Source organism: Rutidosis leptorrhynchoides, chromosome 2 (genome assembly GCF_046630445.1).
Source record: "Rutidosis leptorrhynchoides isolate AG116_Rl617_1_P2 chromosome 2, CSIRO_AGI_Rlap_v1, whole genome shotgun sequence".
Lineage (NCBI taxonomy): Eukaryota > Viridiplantae > Streptophyta > Magnoliopsida > Asterales > Asteraceae > Rutidosis > Rutidosis leptorrhynchoides.
The window spans coordinates 659,020,297-659,047,537 of record NC_092334.1 but is presented as its reverse complement, the minus strand read 5'-3'; the positions used below and the strand labels follow the sequence as shown (position 1 = coordinate 659,047,537).

At 34.3% G+C, this 27,241-nt stretch overlaps 1 protein-coding gene across 1 annotated transcript; it reads right to left on the bottom strand.

Annotated features, from left to right (window-relative positions):
- Positions 1-3,289: 3,289 nt before the first annotated feature.
- On the bottom strand, positions 3,290-6,397 carry LOC139893836 (cytochrome P450 CYP72A219-like). The gene is made up of 5 exons (XM_071877025.1): positions 6,121-6,397; positions 5,252-5,472; positions 4,398-4,645; positions 3,928-4,312; positions 3,290-3,709 (listed from the first exon to the last, which is right to left on the bottom strand). Exons 1-5 carry the CDS (start codon positions 6,395-6,397, stop codon positions 3,290-3,292), a joined length of 1,551 nt encoding a protein of 516 aa, XP_071733126.1.
- Positions 6,398-27,241: the final 20,844 nt, after the last annotated feature.

The following is a 27,241-nucleotide window of genomic DNA, read 5'->3' as shown; positions in this document are numbered from 1 at the left end:
TACTGAACCAATTAGAGGTAGATTAAAGAGGTCACGATACATTATTAAGAAGAAAAGTAACGTGTCTTCTTCTTCTGCTCAAAATACACAATCTTCACAACCAACACCGCCTGCACAACCAAGTCAACCAACTCCACCACAACAACAAGATTCAACACAATCTCGAGTTGGAGGTTTAACTGCTTTAACCGTTCCACCGTCGGGTAGCTTTGTTGATCTGGCTGATAAGTTATTTTATCTGCAATCCACGGTGTTGTCTCTTGTTTCTAAATGTGATAAGCTGAAATTAACCAATAAAGAAAAGAACAAGATGGTTAAACCAACATTCATTCGTTGTTCAAGTAATTAAGCATGCGACATATATTGATCGTTTAAGTGTAAAGCTAATAGAATGCATTGATCATTTAGTCATTAATCATAAATCGTATCACTAAATTGATCAATATGCGATTTAGCTTGTTAAGTAGCATGCAATTGGATTTGGGTTTCCAATCACTTAAATATGTATTCAAGTAAGCATATTGATTAGTACACTTAGATCAATATATACAACAACAACAACAACAACAACAACAACAACAACAACAACAACAACAACAACAATACTCAATCCCACGAAAGTGGGGTATGAGAGAGGTGGGTGTAGACAATCATTCCTCGTACCCTAGATTAGAAGGAAGTCACTACTCCATCCGCGGCTATAGAACCCTCGACTAGATAAGGTCGTCCCTCCCTCTACTCTAGAGCAATATATATTATTAATAAAATCATGTTCATAAAGTGTTAGACAAATAATGTCGTATGGTCTTATCTTAGGTCCATCATGTCTTTGTTCAAGCACTTTACTTGAGATGGTTTGATTTCCATAAATCAATAAAGACATGATTTAAGATTGTTACAAGTTATCAAACTAACATATATTTTGAATATAGAGGTGTATGGTTTGATATTAGGTTAAGTATTCATTTAAAGCGTGTAAACTTGTAACACACATGCTAGTCATAATAGTTAATTATATTAGATAAACATTTAGTTACTTATTAGCTAATCATATTAGCTTTTAAACATATAGCCGTCAAGTTTACATAGTAGCTAATCATGTTAATGTCTAAGCACATATCAACTAATCATGTTAATCACATAGCAACTACTCATGGCAATGTCTAATAATATAACAGCTGAGCATGGCAATATATAATCAACTAAGTTATCTAAGCACCTTGCACATAATAGCTAATCACATAAATGTATAAGTGTAAAATAATGTACAAGTCATGTTTATAAAGGAGTTTCTTCTAATTGGGACTTGATGACCATCCTTAAGATGTCTAGATAAATTTGAAGATTATAAAAGTCGTCAAACACTTATGTGTTTATGTGATGATTAGTTTTAAGACGTGTGGCTATTAATAGAGATAATTATGTTCAAATATGAATTAGTTTGAACCTTTTAAATTATGTTTTGGAAACTCATAAATTGAATTAGATGAAGTTTCAAATTAATATTGTCAAACTGTTTTAGATAAATCAGTTTGTAAAGCATTGTTTGACTAGGCAAAGCTACGGTGGATATGTGGCTTAGTCGTGATGTTGACCGTACATTCCTTAATCCGTTTTAAACTTAAGAATGTGAGCATAGAGCATGAACAATTGTCTGATATGGTGTAACCATGCTTTTTGACCGTATACATGCTCTTCGTTAAAACAACACATTTAGAAATATATGTTATTTGATTTGGTCGTTTCCTAGAGAAAAAGTAAGTTTATGAATTTGTGTTTTTACTTTAACGTTACTTGTCATTGCTTATGATTATTGTCATCATCAAAACATAGATTAACGTTTGAATATTAACGTCGGATCTTAAACCAACAAATGTACCAATTTTTCCCATCAGAATGAAGTGTTGCATGTTTTTGTTTTAACCGTATTTTAACTATTTATTTAAAAAATGGGAGTTTTGCTTTCATACGAACAACACACAGAAAACACATTTTCTCTGATAATTTGATATGTGATTTCATTGTCAAAAACACAATTGCGTTCTTGTCTTATCAATGTAAAGATTCCGTGTAACCGACGCAATAAGTTTTTTTTTTTTGCCAGTAAAAGAAATATATATTATTACCCCCCCCCCCCCCCCCCCCCCCCAACCCCAACAACCCAGTAAGGCACTAGGGAAGGAGGAGAACCACAAACAAATTACAACTGCTTCAAGAGCCAATCGTCCCAACGAATGTTATAACAACTACGATTACAACCGACGCAATCAGTTGTGTCGAAATACTTTATAGAGAAAGTGTTTAAAGTATTCAAGAATCAATCGGAACAATGTGTTTTATACCATGTTACTAACATTGTGTAACGTTTCCGATAGCAAACCAAAACTTAATTGGCATTTTATAAACGAACTGCCCCATTGAACTAGCTATTTTGAATATATTATGAGATTTTTCATTCTAATCCTGAAATTAGAAAGGACTACATTACATTTACGGGTGTTTCATATTGATTATCATATTTACAACAATGTCACTTAATCTGTAGCCCCTAGGTCATCTCTAATGGTTAAAAATGGTTCTTGCAGTTTTGTACCCTCGTCTATATATTTTTATACTGATATTTTAACCGTTCTCGTTTATTTTTGCACTACTTTTAGCTCCGAGCTCCTACTGGAATTGATCTCTTTATGCTCTGGAAGTAAGATGAGTTTTCTATGTATAAGAGTTTTAAATTTTACCACTTTCATACCTTAGAATCAAGCATATCCAGAATTGTGTGTTTTTGTGGCTATCGCTGCCATACCACAACATCCTTTTTGCAACATTTCTTTCTTGTATATCCATGAATATTATTATATTCCTCAGATATAGGCCCAGCCCAGTCAGCCCATTCGAACTCAGAATGAATATTGTTTCTGTTAAAGATTCTAGCCCATCTCTTACGGGTGTTTTGAAACTAATTGAAAGACCATTTACCCTTTTTAATATAACCGAAGTAACCATATAAACAAAATCTTGGTAAGTAATTATGTAATGAAAATAGACTTAAGTTCAATTTAACTGACTACTAATATCTAGGTCATGTTAAAATATATGACAAGAAAGCGTCATTCTTTGAAGTTGATAACTTGTGAATCACATTGCTTTAAGATAAGCTAGGTTGAGGCATAATTTATTTCATGACATAGCATACAACTTATGCATAGCATAAATGCTAAAACGAAATTGAGTGAGTAACGATATATAAAACAACGAAAGGCTCTGAAAAAGCAATATTCGTGATGAATATCTATAGTTTGTGTAGAATCAAATGAGCACCAAATTGAGGTTGTAGAGTAAGTATAGCATGTGGAGCATGCGAGTAGGATGGAGATAACTCAAACGAGAAACATCTTAGAATCATGGCTAGAGCCAATTTCGCTTCTAGCATAGCAAAGTTCTGACCAATGCATAAACGTGGGCCACCACCAAACGGGATATATGTGGCTTTAGTTACTTTTGAAAGACCTTCAGAAAATCTTTCGGGTTTAAACTCGTTCACATATTCACCCCAAGTTTCCTTAGCATGGTGTAATATCATTACATCTATTTGCACAAGACTTCCCGCTGGTATGGTTAAGTTACCTAATTTAGTTTCTTCGAATACATGTCGCCTTAATATTGCCGCTGGAGGATATAGTCTAAGAACCTCCATTAAAATCATGTTGATCTGCACAAATAAGATATTAAGACACAAAAATAGTTGTAAATTGTTAAGGAGCCTAGCTGTATTGGAGGAGCCTTTCAACGAAGAGCCAAAGAGGTTGGAGGTTCAAACCTCGTCAGGGGTAAATTCTTGAATAAATTCACGTTGGGTGTGTAAATTGTCATTTTTTTTTTTTAAAGAAAAGCAAAGTCAAACACCAAAACTCAGTACTGAAAACTTACTATTTTTAGACGACTTAAACCATCTATATCTGGTTTCTTATCACCGAAGACACGTAAAACTTCTTCTCTAGCTTGTGTTTGCCATTCAGTGTGCATACCTAATAAAATCATAGTCCAAACAAGCGTATTTCCAGTGGTTTCTTGTCCTGCAAAGTAGAAAAGCTTGCATTCTTCGAACACATCATCCATACTTAATCCAAATTTCTTATTCCCGTGTTGTTTAATTTCTTTGTCGTTAGAATCTAAAAGTATGCCCAAAAGGTCATCGTTGCTAGCTTCTCCAGCTTTCATCGAAACAACTCGCTTATTGATAATGCTCATGATCAAACGCTTAACTTCTCGAGCAATCCCTGTCATCCTCCTGTTCATTTTTGTGGGCAAAAATCTGTTGAATGTAATCTTATCAGTACTAAGTCCAAATATAAAGATATTAGACTTTAAACACATATTTAATAGATTTAATAATTCACCTTGATCCTGGAATGTAAAGTGAAGTCCTGGCCTTCATAATTAGCTCTGCTAGTTCTCTTTGAAGTTCAAATATTTTTCTTCCTTCTTCAAAGCTACTACCAAACGCGGTACGTGAAATTACATCACTTGAAAATTTTTGAAGATGAGGCCATACATCAACTTCACAAGAGCCTTTTGTGTCAATTACCAATTTCTCCCAATTGTCGATCATCTCACAACAACTCACATAAAATGCAGGCACCATATGCTGCAAATGAAAGTATGAAAACTTTAACAAACACTACAAGAAAAAGGGGCGACGACCAATCTCATCGATAAAAGACCATTACACATAGAACGATGACTAAGTCATCACAAACACGTCGCCAATGTCGTCGATCGAGAAATTTTTTAAAGATAAATAATGACAATACCTTTAGCCACAACATGTGTGACGACATTGTTTTTGGATATAATGTACGCTTATAAGCTTATCGAAACCTCTCTCTATCACTAATATGTTTTTTTGGTTTTAGAGTACTAAGGATCTCACTGACGTATTTATGTTTGGCATGTTGTTGGACCTAGAACGATCCAATAAATGGTATCACAGCTACTAGGTTATAACTTGGATGTGGATGGTGATGGTGCAGATGTACATGATTTCCATAATTGGTGGCAAATGAAAATTACAAAATAAAATTTCAAAATATTTTAGCGCAAATTGTTTGTCGTGGTCAAAAAGTAATTGATAAAAGAAGAAATAAATAAAAAGGTAAAATACCGGAACTTTTGGTCGCCATAGTGACTCTTTTTGCGGTAAAAAAAAGTTACATGGTTAAATTACAAAATCATGTTTTTTAGGAGAACAAACCTTGAGTTTCTGCAAGTGGAATGCAGGGTTGATAATTTTTCTATGCTTAACCCATCTATCACCTTCAGCTGCAACTATTCCTTTCACTAGCAACGCTACTAATGGATTACCTACAAGGGGCTTTCTGAATTGTTGATAATTATTCAACACCTCATGAATCGTAGATGGATCAGTTACGTGTAACACAGGCTTTGTTCCCATCCAGGTAAAACAGTTCTTACCTATATATAACAAGTATATAACGAGAATAATTATATAACAATACTCCCAAACATAATGAGTGTTCTACACGGACAATTAAGAATGTTACCTATCTATTTAACAATAACACAAAACATTTACATTATGTTTTTCTTTTATTTTTTAATAAATTTGAAGCAAAGTGAATAGTAAAAAGTGACATTTTCATTTTATGTGTTAGTCAAAAAAATAAGTAATAAACTCCAAACACTATTATATATTCCATTCGTCCCAACTTTAGTATCTCATATTTCTTTTCGGGTCCAAATTGATCTTAATATTTCATATATATATATATATATATATATATATATATATATATATATATATATATATATATATATATATATATATATATATATATATATATATATATATATATATATATATATAGATGAAATTATTTTACACCCTAAATATATGAATGTAAAATACAATAATAAATAAGTAAAATAAGAGGTAAACCTAAAAGTTACAAAAAAGTTTTTTTTTTTTTTTTTCTTCTTTTTTTTTTTTTTTTTTGAAGTAGATAATAAAATTGGTACCTGAGGAAGTACTCAATTACTTCCTTTAACATACACAATACTGTATTAAACTTTGAACATAATAATCAAGAAAAAAATTCATACCATGAGTACTGATAATTTTTTGGTAAAAGGGTGAGACATGTGGAGCAATATCATGACATAAACTCATGGGTTTAGTTGTCGCTTCCTTCATCATGTCCGACAGCTCTTTTATATCTCCGGACAAAAATTTATACGAGGTACCTTTAAGACCTTGGTCTTTAAGAAACTTTTGTGTTTTTTTGGGTCTGAACCATAACCAGTTCAAGATTCTCCATGCATATATCACCAAGATTGTCGTTACTCCTATAATACAAATATTGCTTGTACTAAACTCCATATTTTTTGGGTTCTAGCTAGAAAGAACTTGATTGATGAGTAGCTATTATATTACACGAATACGAATAATATATATATATAATGAGGATAATGTATTATATATCTTAAGATTCATCTGTTTTGCTCATTGTCACATGCTCGCTATGACTGCTAAACAATAAGCTGACTAATTTATGATTGATTAACTAATTGTAGTTATGACGGATTCATAAAATGCGGTGCATGACTCACGAGGCACGTCACGTTAAGATGATTAATTTATGATTGATAAACTAATTGTAGTTATGACTGAAATTTGCAGTTAATTTTGTATTCTGTAATCAGATATTTTTATAATCATCATGGCATTAAGCTATTGATCAATTTTTATTTTAAATGAATGAAGTGGGCATTCAGAGATTCTTACTTACATCTGACTTCACACCCACGTGTAACTCACGTGTTCCCTGCCCGTTGACTTATTAGAAAGACATGAGTAGTAGTATCCATCGATTATAGATACTCTGTTTTCAATTACTCGTTTTTTTTCCAATTTTTTTTTTTACAAAAAAACTAGAACTTATGTACTTGTAAAACAACTTGTGGAGTATCATTGAAAAGATGAAACCACGAACAACATTGACGAAACTTGAACTTTTTATCGGAGGGGGCAAGACCATTTAACACAAAATTTAAACGCAACAACCAATTAAGTTATAAAACAAACACAAACAATAAGAATAGTTACCGATTGTGGGCTTGGTCCGTTAGGGTTTACATGTTTATTAGGGTTTCTATATGTACTATAGATATCCGATGAATAGTGAATATTAAGCACGGGTTTATAAAAATAAAAATAAAAATAAAGAAACAGCCATCATAGCATTTTTGTAGTAGCCGCCGTTTCGTTTTTTCTTCTTCTTTAAGATCTACGTAACATATTATGTTGCGTCTCCTTTGTATTGTTTTTTTTTCCCACAGCTACTTAATGTTCAATCACCCACCATATGAATTTATGAACCACAGCATCACATGCATAATTTCGCTTCCCTTCCAAGTTGAAAAGTCAAAAACCCACAAATCTATTGTTAGCGCCGTCGCTTTTTTATTTTATTCGTGTTACTTTATTTTCATTATATTGTTTATTGTTTAATGCTTATTAAAGTAGAATAATAAATTGTAATCGGTATGGGGATTAGCCGCATAGCATGACTAGGTTCCAAACCCCCAAAAAATAGAATAGAAGAAAAAAAAAATCTCTTTTTGCAGCTTTTGATGAAGATTGGTATTGTCGACAAAGTTACTTGCCTAAGTCCTGCTCAATCCTTAGGCAAAGCAAATGCCACGACGTAGAAAAAAAGACGTTACGGAAAAGGAACGCAGACAAGCAAGACGCAACGATATCAGCAAAATCAGTCAATTTGGTGCAACAAATGAGAAAAAAAGTTTTTTTTATGTTTTTATTTAATGTTTATTGTTTTGTTCCAGTCCGAACTTTCGCGATTTCGCCGTTCGGACTGCGGGGAGTGTTAGATGAATTATGTTAGACCCAAGACCGATTGTGGACTTGAGTCCGTTAGGGTTTACATGTTTATTGGGGTTTCTATATGTACTATAAATATCCGATGAAAATTGAATATTAAGCACGGGTTTATATTCTATAACAGAATGACCCTCGATAGATCTGAGTCGCCGTAATTTTATGTGTATGTATTGAATTTAATTTGATAAAGTTTTTAAAATTAACTGTCGTTGGGTGTTGTATATGTGTTATTGTGATTAGGGAATTTTAATGGGCTATCTACCATTTAATTTTAATATTTTAAAAGAATTTTATAGCTGTAAACTAAATCTTAGGTGGGGCATCCACCCCTCCCTACCATTACTATCTTACGCCCCTGGCCAAGAAACAATTACAACCAGAAGCACCAAAGCGGCATAACAAAACTAACACTAGCAATAAAATCACTACACAAAACGGGACATGTACTATCCAAAAGAGCAACACAACCGATCAGTTAATTAAGAAACAAAAAACACCACTACCAACGGACACAAACTCAAAACAAAAAAAAAACAATAAAAACAAGATACACTCCCAACAAGTCAAATCCCCTCCACATTAAACTTTCTCAACTCCTCCAAATAATTCATTTTTGTAATGTAATAATTAATTACTTGTTAAATTTTTAAAAACAGATAAGAATAACACGATAAAATAGATATGAATATAATTCATATATATATATATATATATTTTTTTTTACATTTAGTGTTTGTATGTAAGAAGAAAATAAAAAGAATCTATAATTAATAAACTACTTGACTTCATTATTTGATGCTAAATAGATAAGTTATTTTATTGTACAATACGTATTCGAAGTATACAATTAAATAGTTACTGAAAAAGTCGTATATTCGAACCGTCCTTTAGTCAAATATACGATTAATTTATAGTTGTGGTACATGAATGACACGGTGCTTCACTAACATCATTATGACCGAGTATGATTGAGATCTGAAATTGATTAGTTTATTAGTTTTCAAATTTTATCAAAAAAGGCAATTACTCCATTAAATTAACTCATGCTCCATTCGCCAAGGGCGAAGATATCGGCACATATACAACGAAGTTATAACCATGTGATAGTTATATTGGCACATATCTATCCATCCATCCATACCCATCCATCCATCCATAGTTTCTATTAAATTGTTAAAATGATGACATCATAAATAAGTTATTTTCTTTGTTAAAAGAAATTTAAAAATAAAAAGAAAAAATTAGAGAACATCTAGATGATGTCATTAAATAATTTTATTACAATTAAAAAAAATTAAGGTTTATTAGATTACTAGATTTAAGAGCCCGTGCGTTGTACGAGTACTTTTCCGCAAACAATCATGATAATGATTTCTAACTGCATATATATATAAAATTGCAAAATACAAACATTTGCATAAAGATCAACGCCTGTTGATCAACCCCTTCTCATCTATATAAATATAACATGTATTTTTAACGATCTATGAAAACCATTAAAAGATACTTACAGATCAGTGAAGTCGAAGCCATTTATACTATAAAAGGTTTGTGGTTACCAATAAGTTTAATAGCCTCAATGAAAGTAATCAAAATTGTTTTAATTGGTACCGATTAGTTGTTTGATACAATTAGAATGACGAAACATTTTATTGCAATGTCCGCAGCCTTCTTCCATTTAAAGTGGTTCTTTTTTATTTGCTATTACCCAAACCACCACCCATTTTTTTTTATATCAATTTTCCCCATGGAAACAGTATACGTTAATATTGATTTGATATTTGTTATCTAAAATGAAGGAACATTTTAATTTAAACACAATGGACCAACAGATGCTTTGTTGCTCAATTTCAATACAGCAGGAACCTTAAAATTAATCCTAAACTAAAACACATGTCATTACAACTAAATATATCAGACTTAGGTTACATGTAAGCTAGATGCCCTTCCTATGACACCAAGAGAAAAACATACATTTTTGTATAAAATTAAGTATCTCCCAACAGTCAGCATCTACGAAACTGGGTATATTAGTCAAAATTCGCGGATATTGTAATGTTGAATATCAGTTTTGTAAATCATATTGACCAAAAACTATATATAACAGAGTTGTTATAATTAAATGAAAAGTATAGGAATTTGTTTCAACCTATCCAAAAATCACCTATTTTGGATATAATAACCTATGTTGAATATCAAGAATGTCGGATTGCTATTATCACTGACACACCCAACAAATTATATAATTTTAGATATAATCTATTTTGGTTTAACCAGAACCCAAACTCATTATAAATAAACGTAAAAGATCAAACAACGGGTGTTTACCTGAACTGGTGGATACGTTACCCGGGACTGGATCCTCATCAACTCATTGATCTTTTATCTTCTTGTTATAGACCTCCAAGATGGTTAATGACAGTTGGTATTTCATATTAGTACTCATTTCTTCTAGAACATCTGATGACTCCTTCAAGTTTTCTGACGTTTACTCCGTTGTTGTCAAAAGTTCCTTCCAAGTAAAGATATAGACACTGAATACATCATGTTCCAACACTACCAGCGGTGATGATCGAATAAAAAACATTTGAAAAAATAGTTAACCAACTTTAAGGTTGCTTCTCCGTGCCAATATTATTATTTGGTCTCTTCAGGAGCCCGTGCGTTGCACGGTAGTTTCTAAAAACATTTAATCAAATAATAAAAATCAGAACTTGCTAAAATCAGTTTATGGAAACCCAACCCATTTACACCAATGTGTAAAACAATGGATAGTGCAACTATTTGATGTTCTGTTTTTATGAATTCAATAGTTTGCTTTCCTACACCATCTATTAAGGCAATTAACATTTAGAAATATTCTTACCTATTCTGAAAATTACTATTACCCGGAGTTTCTTGAGAATTTGATTGCTTTGAACAAATAAGCTGACCACACTGACAATTCCATGTGCATCAATATATCACTTTTTTAAGTTTTGCATATAACCTGTATCAATTAAAATTTGGTTTAGGTATATTTATATCAGTATTAGTACCTTTAAAAATGTCACTATGCGACAGTCTTCAACAACAAAGATTTTAAGAGTATTAGTACCTTATAATGCAACAGTATTAGTACCTTTAAAAAAAAATGCCAGTATGCAACAGTTTAATAAAATCCAACAGATCAATGGACAACAGAGAAACTAAATGTTACACAAATTACATTGCATAAAATTAACTATAGACATAGCAAACATATGTGATTGTGGCATACCTCAATAGAACATGAAGGCGATATGTTTCCAACAACTACATTGGAAGATGATTGATCCAATAAGTCAAACACTTCAATGCTTGAATCTAGATCCTGTAAACTTAAAGAAGTTGATGATCAATAGTCCTTTAGAACATATCGTTTACTGTTTTAAAACTTGTCGGGAATTATTTATATGCAAATTATTAGTTTTCATCCAAATTTACCCATTTTCAACCTACGGGTCCAAAAAGTAGGCCCGTGAATCATTTTGACACTTTTACCTAAAATGACACCAAAATTAGTTAACGACCCAAACTCTTATCCATTGTACCCAAGTGACACAAAATCATTTCACGACACTAAGATGACATTCTAAACATGTTAGAAACTTCAGATTTCCAAAAATAGTGTAAACGGGTCAAGTTGGAGAATATGACTCAAATGGATCATAACTTCCCACTTTAACCAAAGTAAGGTAAAAACTCATTTTTAAAATAGCAAGACCTACAAATACACTTGACACGACATAATACACGTGTTACAAAAAACGTATTTGACACTATATAGTCCAAACGGGTCAAGGAGTCAAAATGGGCAATTAAGAAACTTTTAATATACAACACCTGCAGTTTTATTTTAAAAAACACAGTTTAACATTTCAAACCAACAACCATATATTTACCTTGAAAATTTAGGATATATACTGTAACGACCCGCACTTTTCCGATCGTTCTATACTTATGAGATTAATATTTACATAAATTAAACCTTACCAACATGATAAGCAATCCAAATTGTTGAGACTTATGTTTTTGAAAAGAGTTTTACACAACGTTTGACCGTCTAGTTTGACCGATGATATCACGAACTATACAATATATGATAATTATACATACATATTTAACATGATCTAAGGATGTTTTAATATCTCATTTTGTATTAATAACAAAAAGTCATAAGTATATTTTGAAACTACTAACTTAAGTTTTCAAAACAATAACCTACGTAACGTTATTTGACATAAATACTGATGATTTATAATGTTTATACATATATCGTATAAGTAATGTATTTAATCATTTTTAAAGAGCTTTTATACATAAAACAATATAAGTATATTTACAAAAGATAGTTATATTTGAATTCTCGTTCCGTTTCCTCAATAATCCTATACGTATATCTAGGGTACTATACACAGCTTCTAGAAGTATTTACTATTGGTATATACCAATAGAAATCTTCAATTATTGGAATAATATGTCATTCATGACATAATAAATTTTAACTTATCTTAGATATTTTCACTAAAAACCAAATTTTCAAGCCTATAAATAAGCACCATTTCTAACTCATTTTTACACATTCATTTTCCAAATTTTACTTCCAATTTTCACACACACTTGCAAGAACTCTCTCAACTTTTATTTTACTACTTCTTTCCAGCAACTTTACATTTTAAACTTGAGGTAAAAACTCTACTTCAACTCTTTTTCAATTCATATATTTAAAGCTATATATATAAGAGTTTATAAACTAGAACATAGTTTGAATGATTTCAAACTTGTTCGCAAACTAAATAGATCCTTCTAACTTAACTTTTAAAATACTTCAAGACCTGTAACATATCTTAATTATATGCTAACTTAACAAGGTATAACTTGGTTTTTCAAAGAACACCTTAAAAACTGAATTTACGACGTCGGAGTGCAACCGGGGGCTGTTTTGGGTTGGATAATTAAAAACCATCTTAAACTTTGAATTGGAGGTTTATTTTCTGGAAAAATGATTTTTACTATGAATATGATAACACATAAAAATTTCATGATTTAACTCAAAGTATTAGTATTTTTAGAAAAATAATCATTTGAGGTTGTTTACATGATGGAAAATGATTAACTTCATAAGTTTCACTAAAGTTTGACCTATGCCGTGTGATTTTGAATACAAACTAAGGTATTTACAGTTCATAGTCTTAAAGAAGGACTCGATCCAAGGAGATGGCAAGTTGAATCAACGAAAACGGAGTTGTAACGAAGAAACTATGACCGAAACAAAAATCGGATATCCAAGACTAGTTTAGCCACGAAAATAATTGGGAAAAATTAAATAAATCACATCTTTTTAAGTTAACATGATATTTTATATATATGTACTTATAATTCAATTTTATATGGTTCAGGATCACCCGTAAACAACACGAGAAGATTAATCATAAGATCCCATGATTGTACGCAACACGTCATTTGACAACACCGGTACTTTATGTACGCAACACGTCATTTGACAACACCGGTACCATGGGTCAAGATTAATCTCGACCAATACATATACGATGGGGTTTTATTTATTTCGTTGGGGGTTTTATTTATTTCATTGCGGGTATATTAAACATCTAAAAATGAACCATTAAAATTGAATTACTAACAACGAACTGCTAACTACGGACTAAGGAATTATTCAAAGTATTAAAAGTATAACAAGTATATATATGTGACGTTTGTTTAAAAAGAAAAGGTATTGATATATTATATATGGATAGGTTCGTGATATCAACCGGAGACCAAGTCAAATTATATATATATCTTCAAGACGAAAGTGAGTATATAGTCCCACTTTTAAACTCTAAATATTTCGGGATGAGAATACATGTATTTTATGTTTTACGTTATGGACACAAGTAACTGAAAAATATATTCTACGTTGAGTTGTACCACTGGCATACTTCCCTGTAGCTTGGTAACTGTTATTTACATCGGTATTGTAAACGCGAATCCTGTTGATAGATCTATCGGGCCTGACAACCCCAACCGGACTGGACGACCAGTATTCAACGGTTGCACAGTACTTCGTTTCGTGACTACACTTGGTACGGTGTAGTAAGATTTCATATTAAAGGGAATATGCGACGTGATTAAATGTTAAGTATGGTTACCAAGTGCTCAACCACTTAGAATATTTTTATTAAACTGTTTATATACGAAATCTTGTGGTCTATATATATATATATTGCTGCCGGCACTAAACCTATATCTCACCAACTTTATGTTGACCTTTTAAAACATGTCTATTCTCAGGTGATTACTAAAGCTTCCGCTGCATTATGTTGAATTTGAGCAGGATCTTGCGTACGCATATTTGTGTCAAAAATAAAACTGCATACCCGAGGATCTGTGTTGTAAAATATGCTAGAAACCGTGTTGTTATCATTATTTGTAAAGTTTGTAAGTCGAAGATTATCGCTAAACGATAATCATCTTTCTATCGTCTAAAGCTTGTATCAAAAATAAGATTTGTGGTTTGTAATGTAAAATATATGCAGTTTTCTTTTAAAAATGTCGCATATAGAGGTCAATACCTCGCAATGAAATCATACGTTATTTAACACGTTCTTATGGTTAAGGACGGGTTATGACATGTGGTATCAGAGCGGTGGTCTTAGCGAACCAGGTTTGCATTAGTGTGTCTAACCGATAAGTCGTTAGGATACATTAGTAAGTCTGGACTTTGACCGGGTCTGATTTAAAAACCATTGCTTATCATTGTTGGTTAAAATTTATATGTAAATATTATGTAGTACTAATGGGTTAGTTGTTGTATGATAGATGTCGGGCTCAAAACTTGTTATCACATTCAGCGACTCCGAACCAGAATCTTCAGATGGTGTTCCAGTCATTAACCTATCCGATGACGAAAATAGTATCTTTGGGGAAGACTCACAAATTCCGGATGAACCGACTATAGAGAACCCGGAAAGTGAACCCGAGGAGGAAAGTGAACCCGAGGAGGAAAGTGAACCCGAGGAGGAAAGTGAACCCGAGGAAGAAATACAGGAAATTACAAAAGACGAGTTCGAACTAGGAAAGAAACGAAAGGCTAATGAATTAGAAAATTCAAATCCCGAGTTTAGTAAGGATGATGTGGCACCAACTCCACTAGACACTACCACCCCTATTCCCGCTATTCCTATTCGTGCTGTCCCGACATCCAGTTCTTCAGCCCCACAGCCAAAATATAGGCAGACAGCTAGGATAAGCGTTAGGCCATTCCTTGAACCTAAACGTCCTAGAAAATAGACCAAACGATGCGCTGCCGTATTAAACCATGGGATCATATAATGTTTTGTATAATATTATTAGTGTGGTTTGCTTAATGTTCGATATAAGATAAGCATATGTAAAATAGTGAAGTGTGAAATGCAATAATTTTCCATGGTTAAGTATTATTTAGATGGTAGTAATTGATTCTGTACTAAGCTATTAAGTATGGACATTAACGGGTAGGTACTACCCTAGATATAATTATAAAACGCTAATAAGAAGAAAAGGCTTTTATAATAATACCTGGTTCATATTATTAATAAGCTATAATGTACTGTAAATATACACTACATCTATAATATTCCATGTGAATAATTATTTTCTTTTCATTCTTATAGAAGAATATGGCGCGATTGAACCGAATGACGGAACAAGAAATCCAGGAACTCATCAATCAGCGAGTGAACGACAGAATGTTATGGGTCGAGGCTGCAAGAGGTGCTGCAGTTAACCCAAATCCTCGTGTAGGATGCACCTACAAGACGTTTCAAGCTTGCAAGCCCTCATCATTCAGTGGAACAGAAGGACCGATCGGTTTAACCCGGTGGATAGAAAAGATGGAGACTGTGTTTAAAATCAGTGGTTGTGTTGAAAAGGACATGACCAAGTATGCATCGTGCACTTTACAAGATAGTGCACTCACGTGGTGGAAAAATTATGTGAAGGCTGTAGGAGGAGATGTAGCTTATGATACTCCGTGGGAAGAATTCAAAACAATGTTAATCAACGAATATTGTCCAAGGAACGAGGTTAGGAAGTTGGAAGATGAGTTACGAAGTCTGAAGGTTATTGGTACTGAAATCACCAACTACAATCAGCGATTCATGGAATTAGTTTTGCTATGTCCTGAATTGGTTCCAACCGAAGAACGGAAGATTGAAATGTACAAAGATGGTTTGCCCAAAAAGGGCAAGGCAAACGTTACAGCATCGAAACCTAAGACAATTCATGAAGCTATAACCATGGCAAACGAGCTAATGGATCAGGTCATCATGGATAAGAAAGCATCCAATACTGATGTGAAGGTATCAGGTAACAAAAGAAAGTGGAATGGAAATTATGATCGAGGTAACCAACAACAATCTTTTAAGAAACAAGAAACCATACAAGGTGCAGGTGGTGGTTCAAGCTTTGGTTACAAAGGACAAAATCCTTTATGCAACCGATGCCATAAACATCACTCTGGCTACTGTAATGTGGTATGCAACAAATGTAATCGAAAGGGTCATCTTGCTGAAGATTGTAGGGCTCTCGTTACAAATACAAATGGTACCAAGACTCCTGCCACCAATGCAAATAGAACTGCTTTGGCTACCATTACTTGTTATGGGTGTGGAAAACAAGGTCACTATAAGAGCCAGTGTCCGAATCCAGAGAAGAATAATGGATCTGCACGTGGAAGAGCATTTGTTATTAATGCTAGAGAGGCGTGTGAAGACCCGGAGCTTGTTACGGGTACGTTTACCATTAATAACTTATCCGCATCTATTATATTTGATACTGGTGCCGATAGAAGTTACGTGAGTAGAGGCTTTTATGCTAAATTGAATTGTTCATCATTACCTCTAGATGCTAAGTACACGATTGAGTTAGCTAATGGTAAACTAATTAAAGCCGATAAAATTTGCCGTGATTGTAAAATAAATTTAACCGGAGAAACATTTAAAATTGACTTAATACCCGTAGAATTAGGAAGTTTTGATGTAATAGTCGGCATGGACTGGATGTCCAAAGTAGGAGCTGAAGTTGTGTGTGCCAAGAAGGCAATTCGCATTCCTTGTAAGGATAAAATGCCGGTGATGATTTATGGAGAGAAGGGTAACTCAAAGTTAAAACTCATTAGCTATTTGAAAGCCAAGAAGTGTTTAGAAAAGGGATGTTATGCTATTCTAGCACATGTTAATAAAGTCGAAAAGAAAGAAAAAGAGAAGTGCATCAATGACGTGCCTGTGGCAAGAGATTATCCTGAAGTTTTTCCGGAAGAGTTGCCAGGATTACCTCCATTTAGATCTGTAGAATTTCAAATAGATTTAGTACCAGGAGCTGCACCAGTGGCTCGTGCGCCATATAGACTTGCACCGTCCGAATTAAAAGAACTTCAAAGTCAGTTAAAAGAATTACTAGACCGTGGATTCATACGACCAAGTACTTCACCGTGGGGAGCTCCAATTTTGTTCGTCAAGAAGAAAGACGGATCTTTCCGAATGTGTATAGATTATCGTGAATTAAATAAGTTAACTATCAAGAATCGGTATCCACTACCGAGAATTGACGACTTATTTGATCAACTCCAAGGATCATGTGTGTACTCGAAAATTGACCTAAGATCGGGCTATCATCAATTACGTGTCAAAGAAGAAGATATACCGAAAACTGCTTTTCGGACACGCTACGGTCATTACGAATTTTTGGTCATGCCGTTTGGATTGACGAATGCGCCAGCTGTATTCATAGACCTCATGAATCGAGTTTGTAGTCCATATTTAGATAAGTTTGTTATCGTCTTCATTGATGATATTCTTATCTATTCCAAGAGTGAGCAAGAGCATGAGCAGCATTTAAGGTTGATATTAGAGTTGTTGAGAAAAGAACAGCTATATGCTAAATTTTCTAAATGTGCTTTCTGGTTGAAAGAAGTGCAATTTCTTGGCCACGTTGTTAGTAGCAAAGGAATTCAGGTTGATCCAGCAAAAATTGAAGCCATTGAAAAATGGGAGACTCCTAAGACACCAATGCAGATACGCCAATTTTTGGGTTTAGCCGGTTATTATAGAAGGTTTATTCAAGATTTTTCCCGAATAGCTAAGCCGTTGACAGCGTTAACGCAAAAAGGGAAGAAATATGAATGGACTTCTGAGCAGGAGAGTGCATTTCAATTACTGAAAAAGAAGTTGACTACGGCGCCTATTTTATCGTTACCAGAAGGGAACGATGATTTTGAAATATATTGTGACGCTTCGCGACAAGGTTTTGGTTGCGTTCTTATGCAACGGAAGAAAGTTATTGCATACGCATCCCGACAATTGAAGATTCACGAGCGAAATTATACGACGCATGATCTAGAATTGGGAGCAGTCGTGTTTGCATTGAAGATGTGGAGACACTACTTGTATGGGGTTAAATGCACTGTGTTTACTGATCATAAAAGCCTTCAACATATTTTTGATCAGAAACAGCTGAACATGAGGCAACGTAGGTGGGTCGAGTTAATAAACGACTATGATTGTGAAATTCGTTATCATCCCGGGAAAGCGAATGTGGTGGCTGACGCACTAAGCAGAAAGGAACGAGAACCAATTCGAGTACGAGCGATGAACATAAAAATTCGCATGAATCTCAACTCACAAATCAAAGAAGTTCAACGAGAAGCACTTACTAAAGAAAATATAGGAAATGAAATAATGAAGAAGTATGAGAAGCAACTCGTTATGCGGGAAGATGGAATTCGATATTTTGCAAATCGTATTTGGGTACCGAAGTTGGGTGGATTAAGGAAGTTGATATTGAACGAGGCACATAAGACAAGATACTCGATACATCCTGGAGTTGGAAAGATGTATCAAGATCTTAAGACACATTATTGGTGGCCTAACTTAAAGACAGACGTTGCAACATATGTTGGGGAATGTTTAACTTGTTCCAAAGTCAAAGCAGAACACCAGAAGCCGTCAGGGTTACTTCAACAACCAGAAATCCCAGAATGGAAATGGGATGGTATTACCATGGATTTCATCACGAAGTTACCAAAGACTGCCTGGGGATACGACACCATTTGGGTGATTGTTGATCGTCTTACCAAATCTGCCCATTTCTTGCCTATAAAGGAAACGGATAGAATGGAGAAACTATTACGATTGTATATAAAGGAAATTGTTTCAAGGCATGGAATACCTATTTCCATTATATCCGATCGTGATAGTAGATTTACCTCAAAGTTCTGGCAATCACTGCAGGAGGCACTAGGAACTCGTTTAGATATGAGTACCGCATATCATCCGCAAACCGACGGGCAGAGTGAAAGAACAATTCAGACTCTTGAAGACATGCTCAGGGCATGTGTGATCGATTTTGGAAACGGATGGGATAAGTATCTACCGTTAGCAGAATTTTCGTATAATAATAGTTATCATGCAAGCATTAAAGCTGCACCATTCGAAGCATTGTATGGAAGGAAGTGTAGATCTCCTATCTGTTGGAATGAAGTAGGAGATCGACAATTAACTGGTCCCGAGATCATACATGAAACGACTGAGAAGATAGTACAAATCAAGGAGAGATTGAAAACAGCCCGAAGTCGCCAAAAGAGCTACGCCGATGTCCGAAGGAAACCATTAGAGTTTCAGATTGGGGACATGGTTATGCTAAAGGTGTCACCTTGGAAAGGTGTAATACGTTTCGGTAAAAGAGGTAAACTGAACCCAAGATATGTAGGCCCGTTCAAGATCATCGAACGCATTGGACCGGTAGCTTATCGACTCGAGTTACCGCAACAACTCGCCGGAGTACACAATACCTTTCACGTCTCAAACCTTAAGAAGTGTCTTGCAAAGGAAGACCTCACCATTCCTCTTGAAGAAATCCATGTCGATGAGAAACTACAATTCATCGAAGAACCAATCGAAATCATGGATCGTGAAGTTAAACAGCTCAAGCAGAGCAACATACCAATCGTTAAGGTTCGTTGGAATGCTCGAAGAGGTCCTGAGTTTACTTGGGAACGAGAGGATCAGATGAAACAAAAGTATCCACACTAGTTTCTCGATGACGCAAAATAGGTACAATTTTAAAATTTCGGGACGAAATTTATTTAACGGGTAGGTACTGTAACGACCCGCACTTTTCCGATCGTTCTATACTTATGAGATTAATATTTACATAAATTAAACCTTACCAACATGATAAGCAATCCAAATTGTTGAGACTTATGTTTTTGAAAAGAGTTTTACACAACGTTTGACCGTCTAGTTTGACCGATGATATCACGAACTATACAATATATGATAATTATACATACATATTTAACATGATCTAAGGATGTTTTAATATCTCATTTTGTATTAATAACAAAAAGTCATAAGTATATTTTGAAACTACTAACTTAAGTTTTCAAAACAATAACCTACGTAACGTTATTTGACATAAATACTGATGATTTATAATGTTTATACATATATCGTATAAGTAATGTATTTAATCATTTTTAAAGGGCTTTTATACATAAAACAATATAAGTATATTTACAAAAGATAGTTATATTTGAATTCTCGTTCCGTTTCCTCAATAATCCTATACGTATATCTAGGGTACTATACACAGCTTCTAGAAGTATTTACTATTGGTATATACCAATAGAAATCTTCAATTATTGGAATAATATGTCATTCATGACATAATAAATTTTAACTTATCTTAGATATTTTCACTAAAAACCAAATTTTCAAGCCTATAAATAAGCACCATTTCTAACTCATTTTTACACATTCATTTTCCAAATTTTACTTCCAATTTTCACACACACTTGCAAGAACTCTCTCAACTTTTATTTTACTACTTCTTTCCAGCAACTTTACATTTTAAACTTGAGGTAAAAACTCTACTTCAACTCTTTTTCAATTCATATATTTAAAGCTATATATATAAGAGTTTATAAACTAGAACATAGTTTGAATGATTTCAAACTTGTTCGCAAACTAAATAGATCCTTCTAACTTAACTTTTAAAATACTTCAAGACCTGTAACATATCTTAATTATATGCTAACTTAACAAGGTATAACTTGGTTTTTCAAAGAACACCTTAAAAACTGAATTTACGACGTCGGAGTGCAACCGGGGGCTGTTTTGGGTTGGATAATTAAAAACCATCTTAAACTTTGAATTGGAGGTTTATTTTCTGGAAAAATGATTTTTACTATGAATATGATAACACATAAAAATTTCATGATTTAACTCAAAGTATTAGTATTTTTAGAAAAATAATCATTTGAGGTTGTTTACATGATGGAAAATGATTAACTTCATAAGTTTCACTAAAGTTTGACCTATGCCGTGTGATTTTGAATACAAACTAAGGTATTTACAGTTCATAGTCTTAAAGAGGGACTCGATCCAAGGAGATGGCAAGTTGAATCAACGAAAACGGAGTTGTAACGAAGAAACTATGACCGAAACAAAAATCGGATATCCAAGACTAGTTTAGCCACGAAAATAATTGGGAAAAATTAAATAAATCACATCTTTTTAAGTTAACATGATATTTTATATATATGTACTTATAATTCAATTTTATATGGTTCAGGATCACCCGTAAACAACACGAGAAGATTAATCATAAGATCCCATGATTGTACGCAACACGTCATTTGACAACACCGGTACTTTATGTACGCAACACGTCATTTGACAACACCGGTACCATAGGTCAAGATTAATCTCGACCAATACATATACGATGGGGTTTTATTTATTTCGTTGGGGGTTTTATTTATTTCATTGCGGGTATATTAAACATCTAAAAATGAACCATTAAAATTGAATTACTAACAACGAACTGCTAACTACGGACTAAGGAATTATTCAAAGTATTAAAAGTATAACAAGTATATATATGTGACGTTTGTTTAAAAAGAAAAGGTATTGATATATTATATATGGATAGGTTCGTGATATCAACCGGAGACCAAGTCAAATTATATATATATATCTTCAAGACGAAAGTGAGTATATAGTCCCACTTTTAAACTCTAAATATTTCGGGATGAGAATACATGTATTTTATGTTTTACGTTATGGACACAAGTAACTGAAAAATATATTCTACGTTGAGTTGTACCACTGGCATACTTCCCTGTAGCTTGGTAACTGTTATTTACAGCGGTATTGTAAACGCGAATCCTGTTGATAGATCTATCGGGCCTGACAACCCCAACCGGACTGGACGACCAGTATTCAACGGTTGCACAGTACTTCGTTTCGTGACTACACTTGGTACGGTGTAGTAAGATTTCATATTAAAGGGAATATGCGACGTGATTAAATGTTAAGTATGGTTACCAAGTGCTCAACCACTTAGAATATTTTTATTAAACTGTTTATATACGAAATCTTGTGGTCTATATATATATATTGCTGCCGGCACTAAACCTATATCTCACCAACTTTATGTTGACCTTTTAAAACATGTCTATTCTCAGGTGATTACTAAAGCTTCCGCTGCATTATGTTGAATTTGAGCAGGATCTTGCGTACGCATATTTGTGTCAAAAATAAAACTGCATACCCGAGGATCTGTGTTGTAAAATATTTTAGAAACCGTGTTGTTATCATTATTTGTAAAGTTTGTAAGTCGAAGATTATCGCTAAACGATAATCATCTTTCTATCGTCTAAAGCTTGTATCAAAAATAAGATTTGTGGTTTGTAATGTAAAATATATGCAGTTTTCTTTTAAAAATGTCGCATATAGAGGTCAATACCTCGCAATGAAATCATACGTTATTTAACACGTTCTTATGGTTAAGGACGGGTTATGACATATACCATGTAGCCATAACAATCAGCAACTCGATTAACTTGTATCAATATAATCTTGAAGCTTCTTCACATGAATTTTGTAACGACGCGAGATGACGAAATCGAGAGATGGTGTCCATCTAATGAACGTATAGATATTCAACCTGCAACTCAGCCTATCTATCATGAAAACACTCACAGTGTCAAAAGTTGAGAAAAAGATAGTTATTCAAATAGTCAAATTACTATTAACATCATAAACTGATGCAGAGTCATTTGCACTTAACGGTCAGATACTTTAGATCCATAAAATAGTTTCATTCAAATGATTAAAAGCAACATTGTGATTTACAAATGACCAAAGGTATTATGACTTGTAAATACAGAATGCACAAAGTTACTAACCATAAGTGTAACGACCCGACTTTTTTGACTTACTTTTGTGCCTTGTGTTTTGGCGAAACTGCGTATTTGTGCGTACTGTGCTACTTTATACTCTGGAATCTTTATACACATGACTTACTTTCATTTATGTGTTAAAACGTGCCTTTAAGTACGTAGGATACTTAACTTGATCACCGGAAGCCTCTATGACTGTTAGTGTCACTTGACGTTACGAATAAACTGCGTACTGCGTACACGTTTAACTTTTGTCGTAATCGGGATATTATGACTACGAAATCTTAATTATTATTTTATAATAATAATTACTTGAGTTTTTTGGATGCTTAATTACGCGTAGTAATTTACTTATGCTTACTAGTCCATAGTTTCTATTAAATTGCTAAAATGATGACGTCATAAATAAGTTATTTTATTTGTTAAAAGAAATTTAAAAATAAAAATAAAAAATTAGAGAACATCTAGATGATATCATTAAACAATTTTATTACAATTAAAAAAATTAAGGTTTATTAGATTACTAGATTTAAGATTGGGCCTTAGCCCACCCTACACTAGTTAGTGGACTATTTAATTAGCCCAATTAATATTAGCTAGTGACCCATTAATAAGTAAGACAAATGTCCATTTATTAGAGGGAACATACTAGCATTTATGTCAAGTATTATCCTTAATGTTGCATGGGATCCCAACATAAGCATCAACTTTAGACAACCATTAATCAAAAAGCAAAAGTTGATCTCCCTTGTCCCCCCACCCATACCCATGGCCACATACCCCCTCCCTCACCCCATCCACCTATAAATACAAGCCTCATTCCATCCATTTTACACTTGCTTTCATTTGTAATTCACACACACTCACTCTCTAATTCTCTCTCTAGTATTTCTCTCTCTAAAAAGTGTAAGTATTTTGAATTTCTCTTCTTCTCCTTGTCATCATCACGAATTCATCATCATCATCATCATGGGTCTAGCTTTTTAGCTTTTGATCTTGATTACATCTTGTAGATTCAAACATGGATTTGAATCCTTCAAGAACATGGAAGATTCAAGCTTTCTAGCTTTGAATCTTCACCTACTTTGTAGATCTATATCTTTTAACTTTAATCCTATTATTTTGTTTTAAAGATTCAAACTTGTGTTTGTAATCTTCATGTAACTTAAAGATCCAAGCTTTATGCTTCAAGATCTTCAAGAACAACCAACATGCAAGCCTTCTAGCTTGAATCTTTATATCTTTTGTTGGATCTAAGTTTCCTAACTTATGATCTCATTATTTTGTTATAAAGATCAAAACTTGTGTTTATGGTCTTCATGTAACCTAAAGATCTAAGCTTTATGCTTCAAGTTCTTTAAGAACACTAAAGGTTCAAGCTTTCTAGCTTTGTGACCTTATAACTTGTGTGAAAGGGATCCAAGCTCTCTAGCTTAGGGTTCCATCACTTCATTTGACTTAGATTATGATCATACTTGTTTGATTGAGGTAAAGTTTGTAGCTTTAGTTGTAAATGTAACTTGTAATTGTGTTAAGACTAAGGATATGATGTAACCTTGGTTCATCATCCATCTAAGACTCTTAAATGAGTTGTGTTCTTACTTGATCTTAACATATTGTGTGTTGATGGTAGAATCTTGGTCAAGGTGATGCTAACCCATCAATGAGTTGTACACTTGAAGCTACAAGCATCAAGGATGAGAACCGTGATGAGCATCAAGCACTAAGAACCCCACCGGAGCACCTTGCTTACTGTTTCGGGATCTGATCAGACCACCTGGGCTACTGGAAAGTTTATTTTCGGTTAGTTCGGTTCGAGTAGATGATTTTCCGTTTAGACCTCGTCTTAATCCGAGTTACGGTTTAGGATTTATGGCCTTCCGAAAGTCATTACACCCTATTAACGTTGTGCTGAAATTTCTGACCTACTCGCACTTAAACTGTTGCCACGGTCAAACGAAGACGTGTTTGGTTCTGGAAATTGGTCAGAAACTAGGGGACTCATATACGGAGCCATAGCCACTGATTACGTGTCTTTTCGATTTACGTAGAGGTCGTAGCAGCTGACTGAAGTCAGCCTATTGTTTCGATCTCTATTCTTATCAAACTTACTTAGCTTTTATGATGATGAACGATGATGATGATGGCACTTAAACTTATTTTATGCACTATTAAAACTTATTAGGATAACATACTGACCTAGTAACCTTTGACTTAGGTTTACGACCTTTCGGATCGACTTACTACTCGCATACTTTCATTATCGACTTTACCGCTCTTATCACTGTGAGTTATAGCATCCCTTTTTACTTTAACTATTTTGGGACTGAGAATATATGCGTTTTTTACATTTTACATACTAGGCAAGAGTACTTAAACTTTATATATGTGTGGGTTATACAACGGCATAAACTTTCCCCTTAGCTCGGTAACATTTAGTCATTGGTCTTTGAACCGGTGAACGCGAATCTTAGATATGGATCCATAGGATTTGACATCCCCACTCGGGCTAGTCGCGCTAGCATTTAACGGGTGTTTAATACTTCATAAACATAGCACTCGCCAAGTGTACTTTTGGGGGGTTATAAACGTTAAGTTAGTTACCATGTGCCCACGGTTAAACATATACTTTTCATACTATTTTGGAACGCTGAAATCTCATGGCCTACCTTACATTACTGTTACAACTTAAACTATAGCTCACCTACATTATTGTTGACGTTTTTAAGCATGTTTTCTCAGGTGCTTAGAGATTTGTTGCTTTCACTGTTTAGACTTGCTGTTAAGGACCTGCTGTGCTAGAATTCCGCTGCATAATCTTAGAGATGTCTCAATCATGGAACTTTTCTTTTGCATTCATAGTTTATGTTATTTTCAAATAATGACTTTGTAATGACGTTGGTGTCACGTTATGTTTTGTAAACGTTATCTTTTATGAAGGCAAAACTGGTTTTCAAATAGCATGTAGTACTTGACGGGTGTAAAGATCCTGTTGTTGACGAATCGTACACGATGGTTTTGTACGGGGCGTCACATTTGGTATCAGAACATTGGTTGTAGGGAATTAGGTTGCATTAGTGAGTCTAGACTGACCCGAGTAGGATTCACTAATAGGACTAATCTACAACTTGCTAGTTTACTTGTTTCTGCGGAACTTACTGCATGCTATTGCTTATCTTTACTGCCATGCGAACTTGCTATATGCTTATTTTTGCTATTGCATGATTACTATCTGTTTTCACATGTTATTTCTATTTAGTGTTGTTATTATTGTCATGCTGTATACTGTTTTAGACAACCTAGGTTGATGTAGTGCCTAATACGTGCTTGCTTTATGACTTACTGACACGGAAAAAGTTATTTTTCCCTGTTCAGATGTCGGATGTCCCGCCCGTTATCATTTTGGAGAGCGACTCGGACTCACCCTCCACCTCGCCTACCATTGTTGCCGATTCACAGATCCCGTCGTCGACACACTCCAGTGACTCTGGCGCTTCGTCCTCTAGATCCAGTGGCCATGCACCTGACCCAGTGATCACCTCAGACGGACACGAGGATCCACCGGAGATTCCAGCTCCACTCATCCCAGGACCCTCGGAGCCACAGCACCATTCTGGTGGTGTTGTGATTCTCGGGGAATACGGGGACGTTTTGTTCCGTAATGAGCATAACCATTGGGCTAGACGCCTTCCTGATGGGCGTGTCGTGCTGATCCCACCTTTCAGATATCGGATTATGACTACTGGCTGAGCGCATCCACCTTCAGATGATTCCGACGACTCACCACCCGATGACTCATCATCCTCTGATGACTCCAATGACGAGGATTCCGACGAGGACCCTGAGGAGACGCCCGTGCAGCCACCCTCTACCCCGCCGAAGAAGCAGTATTGTTTCGATGGTACCGTTATTCCAGGGGTTAACGAAGGTAGGTCGTTTGTTAGCACACATGGACTGAGGACTAGGGTCACCGCCCGCAAGCGGGTTGTGCCTTATCCTGCCGATCCATTCGTGCGTAAGGCTTACCGTTGCGCACCATCTACTTCTGGTGCTGGACCTTCTGCACCACCTGTACC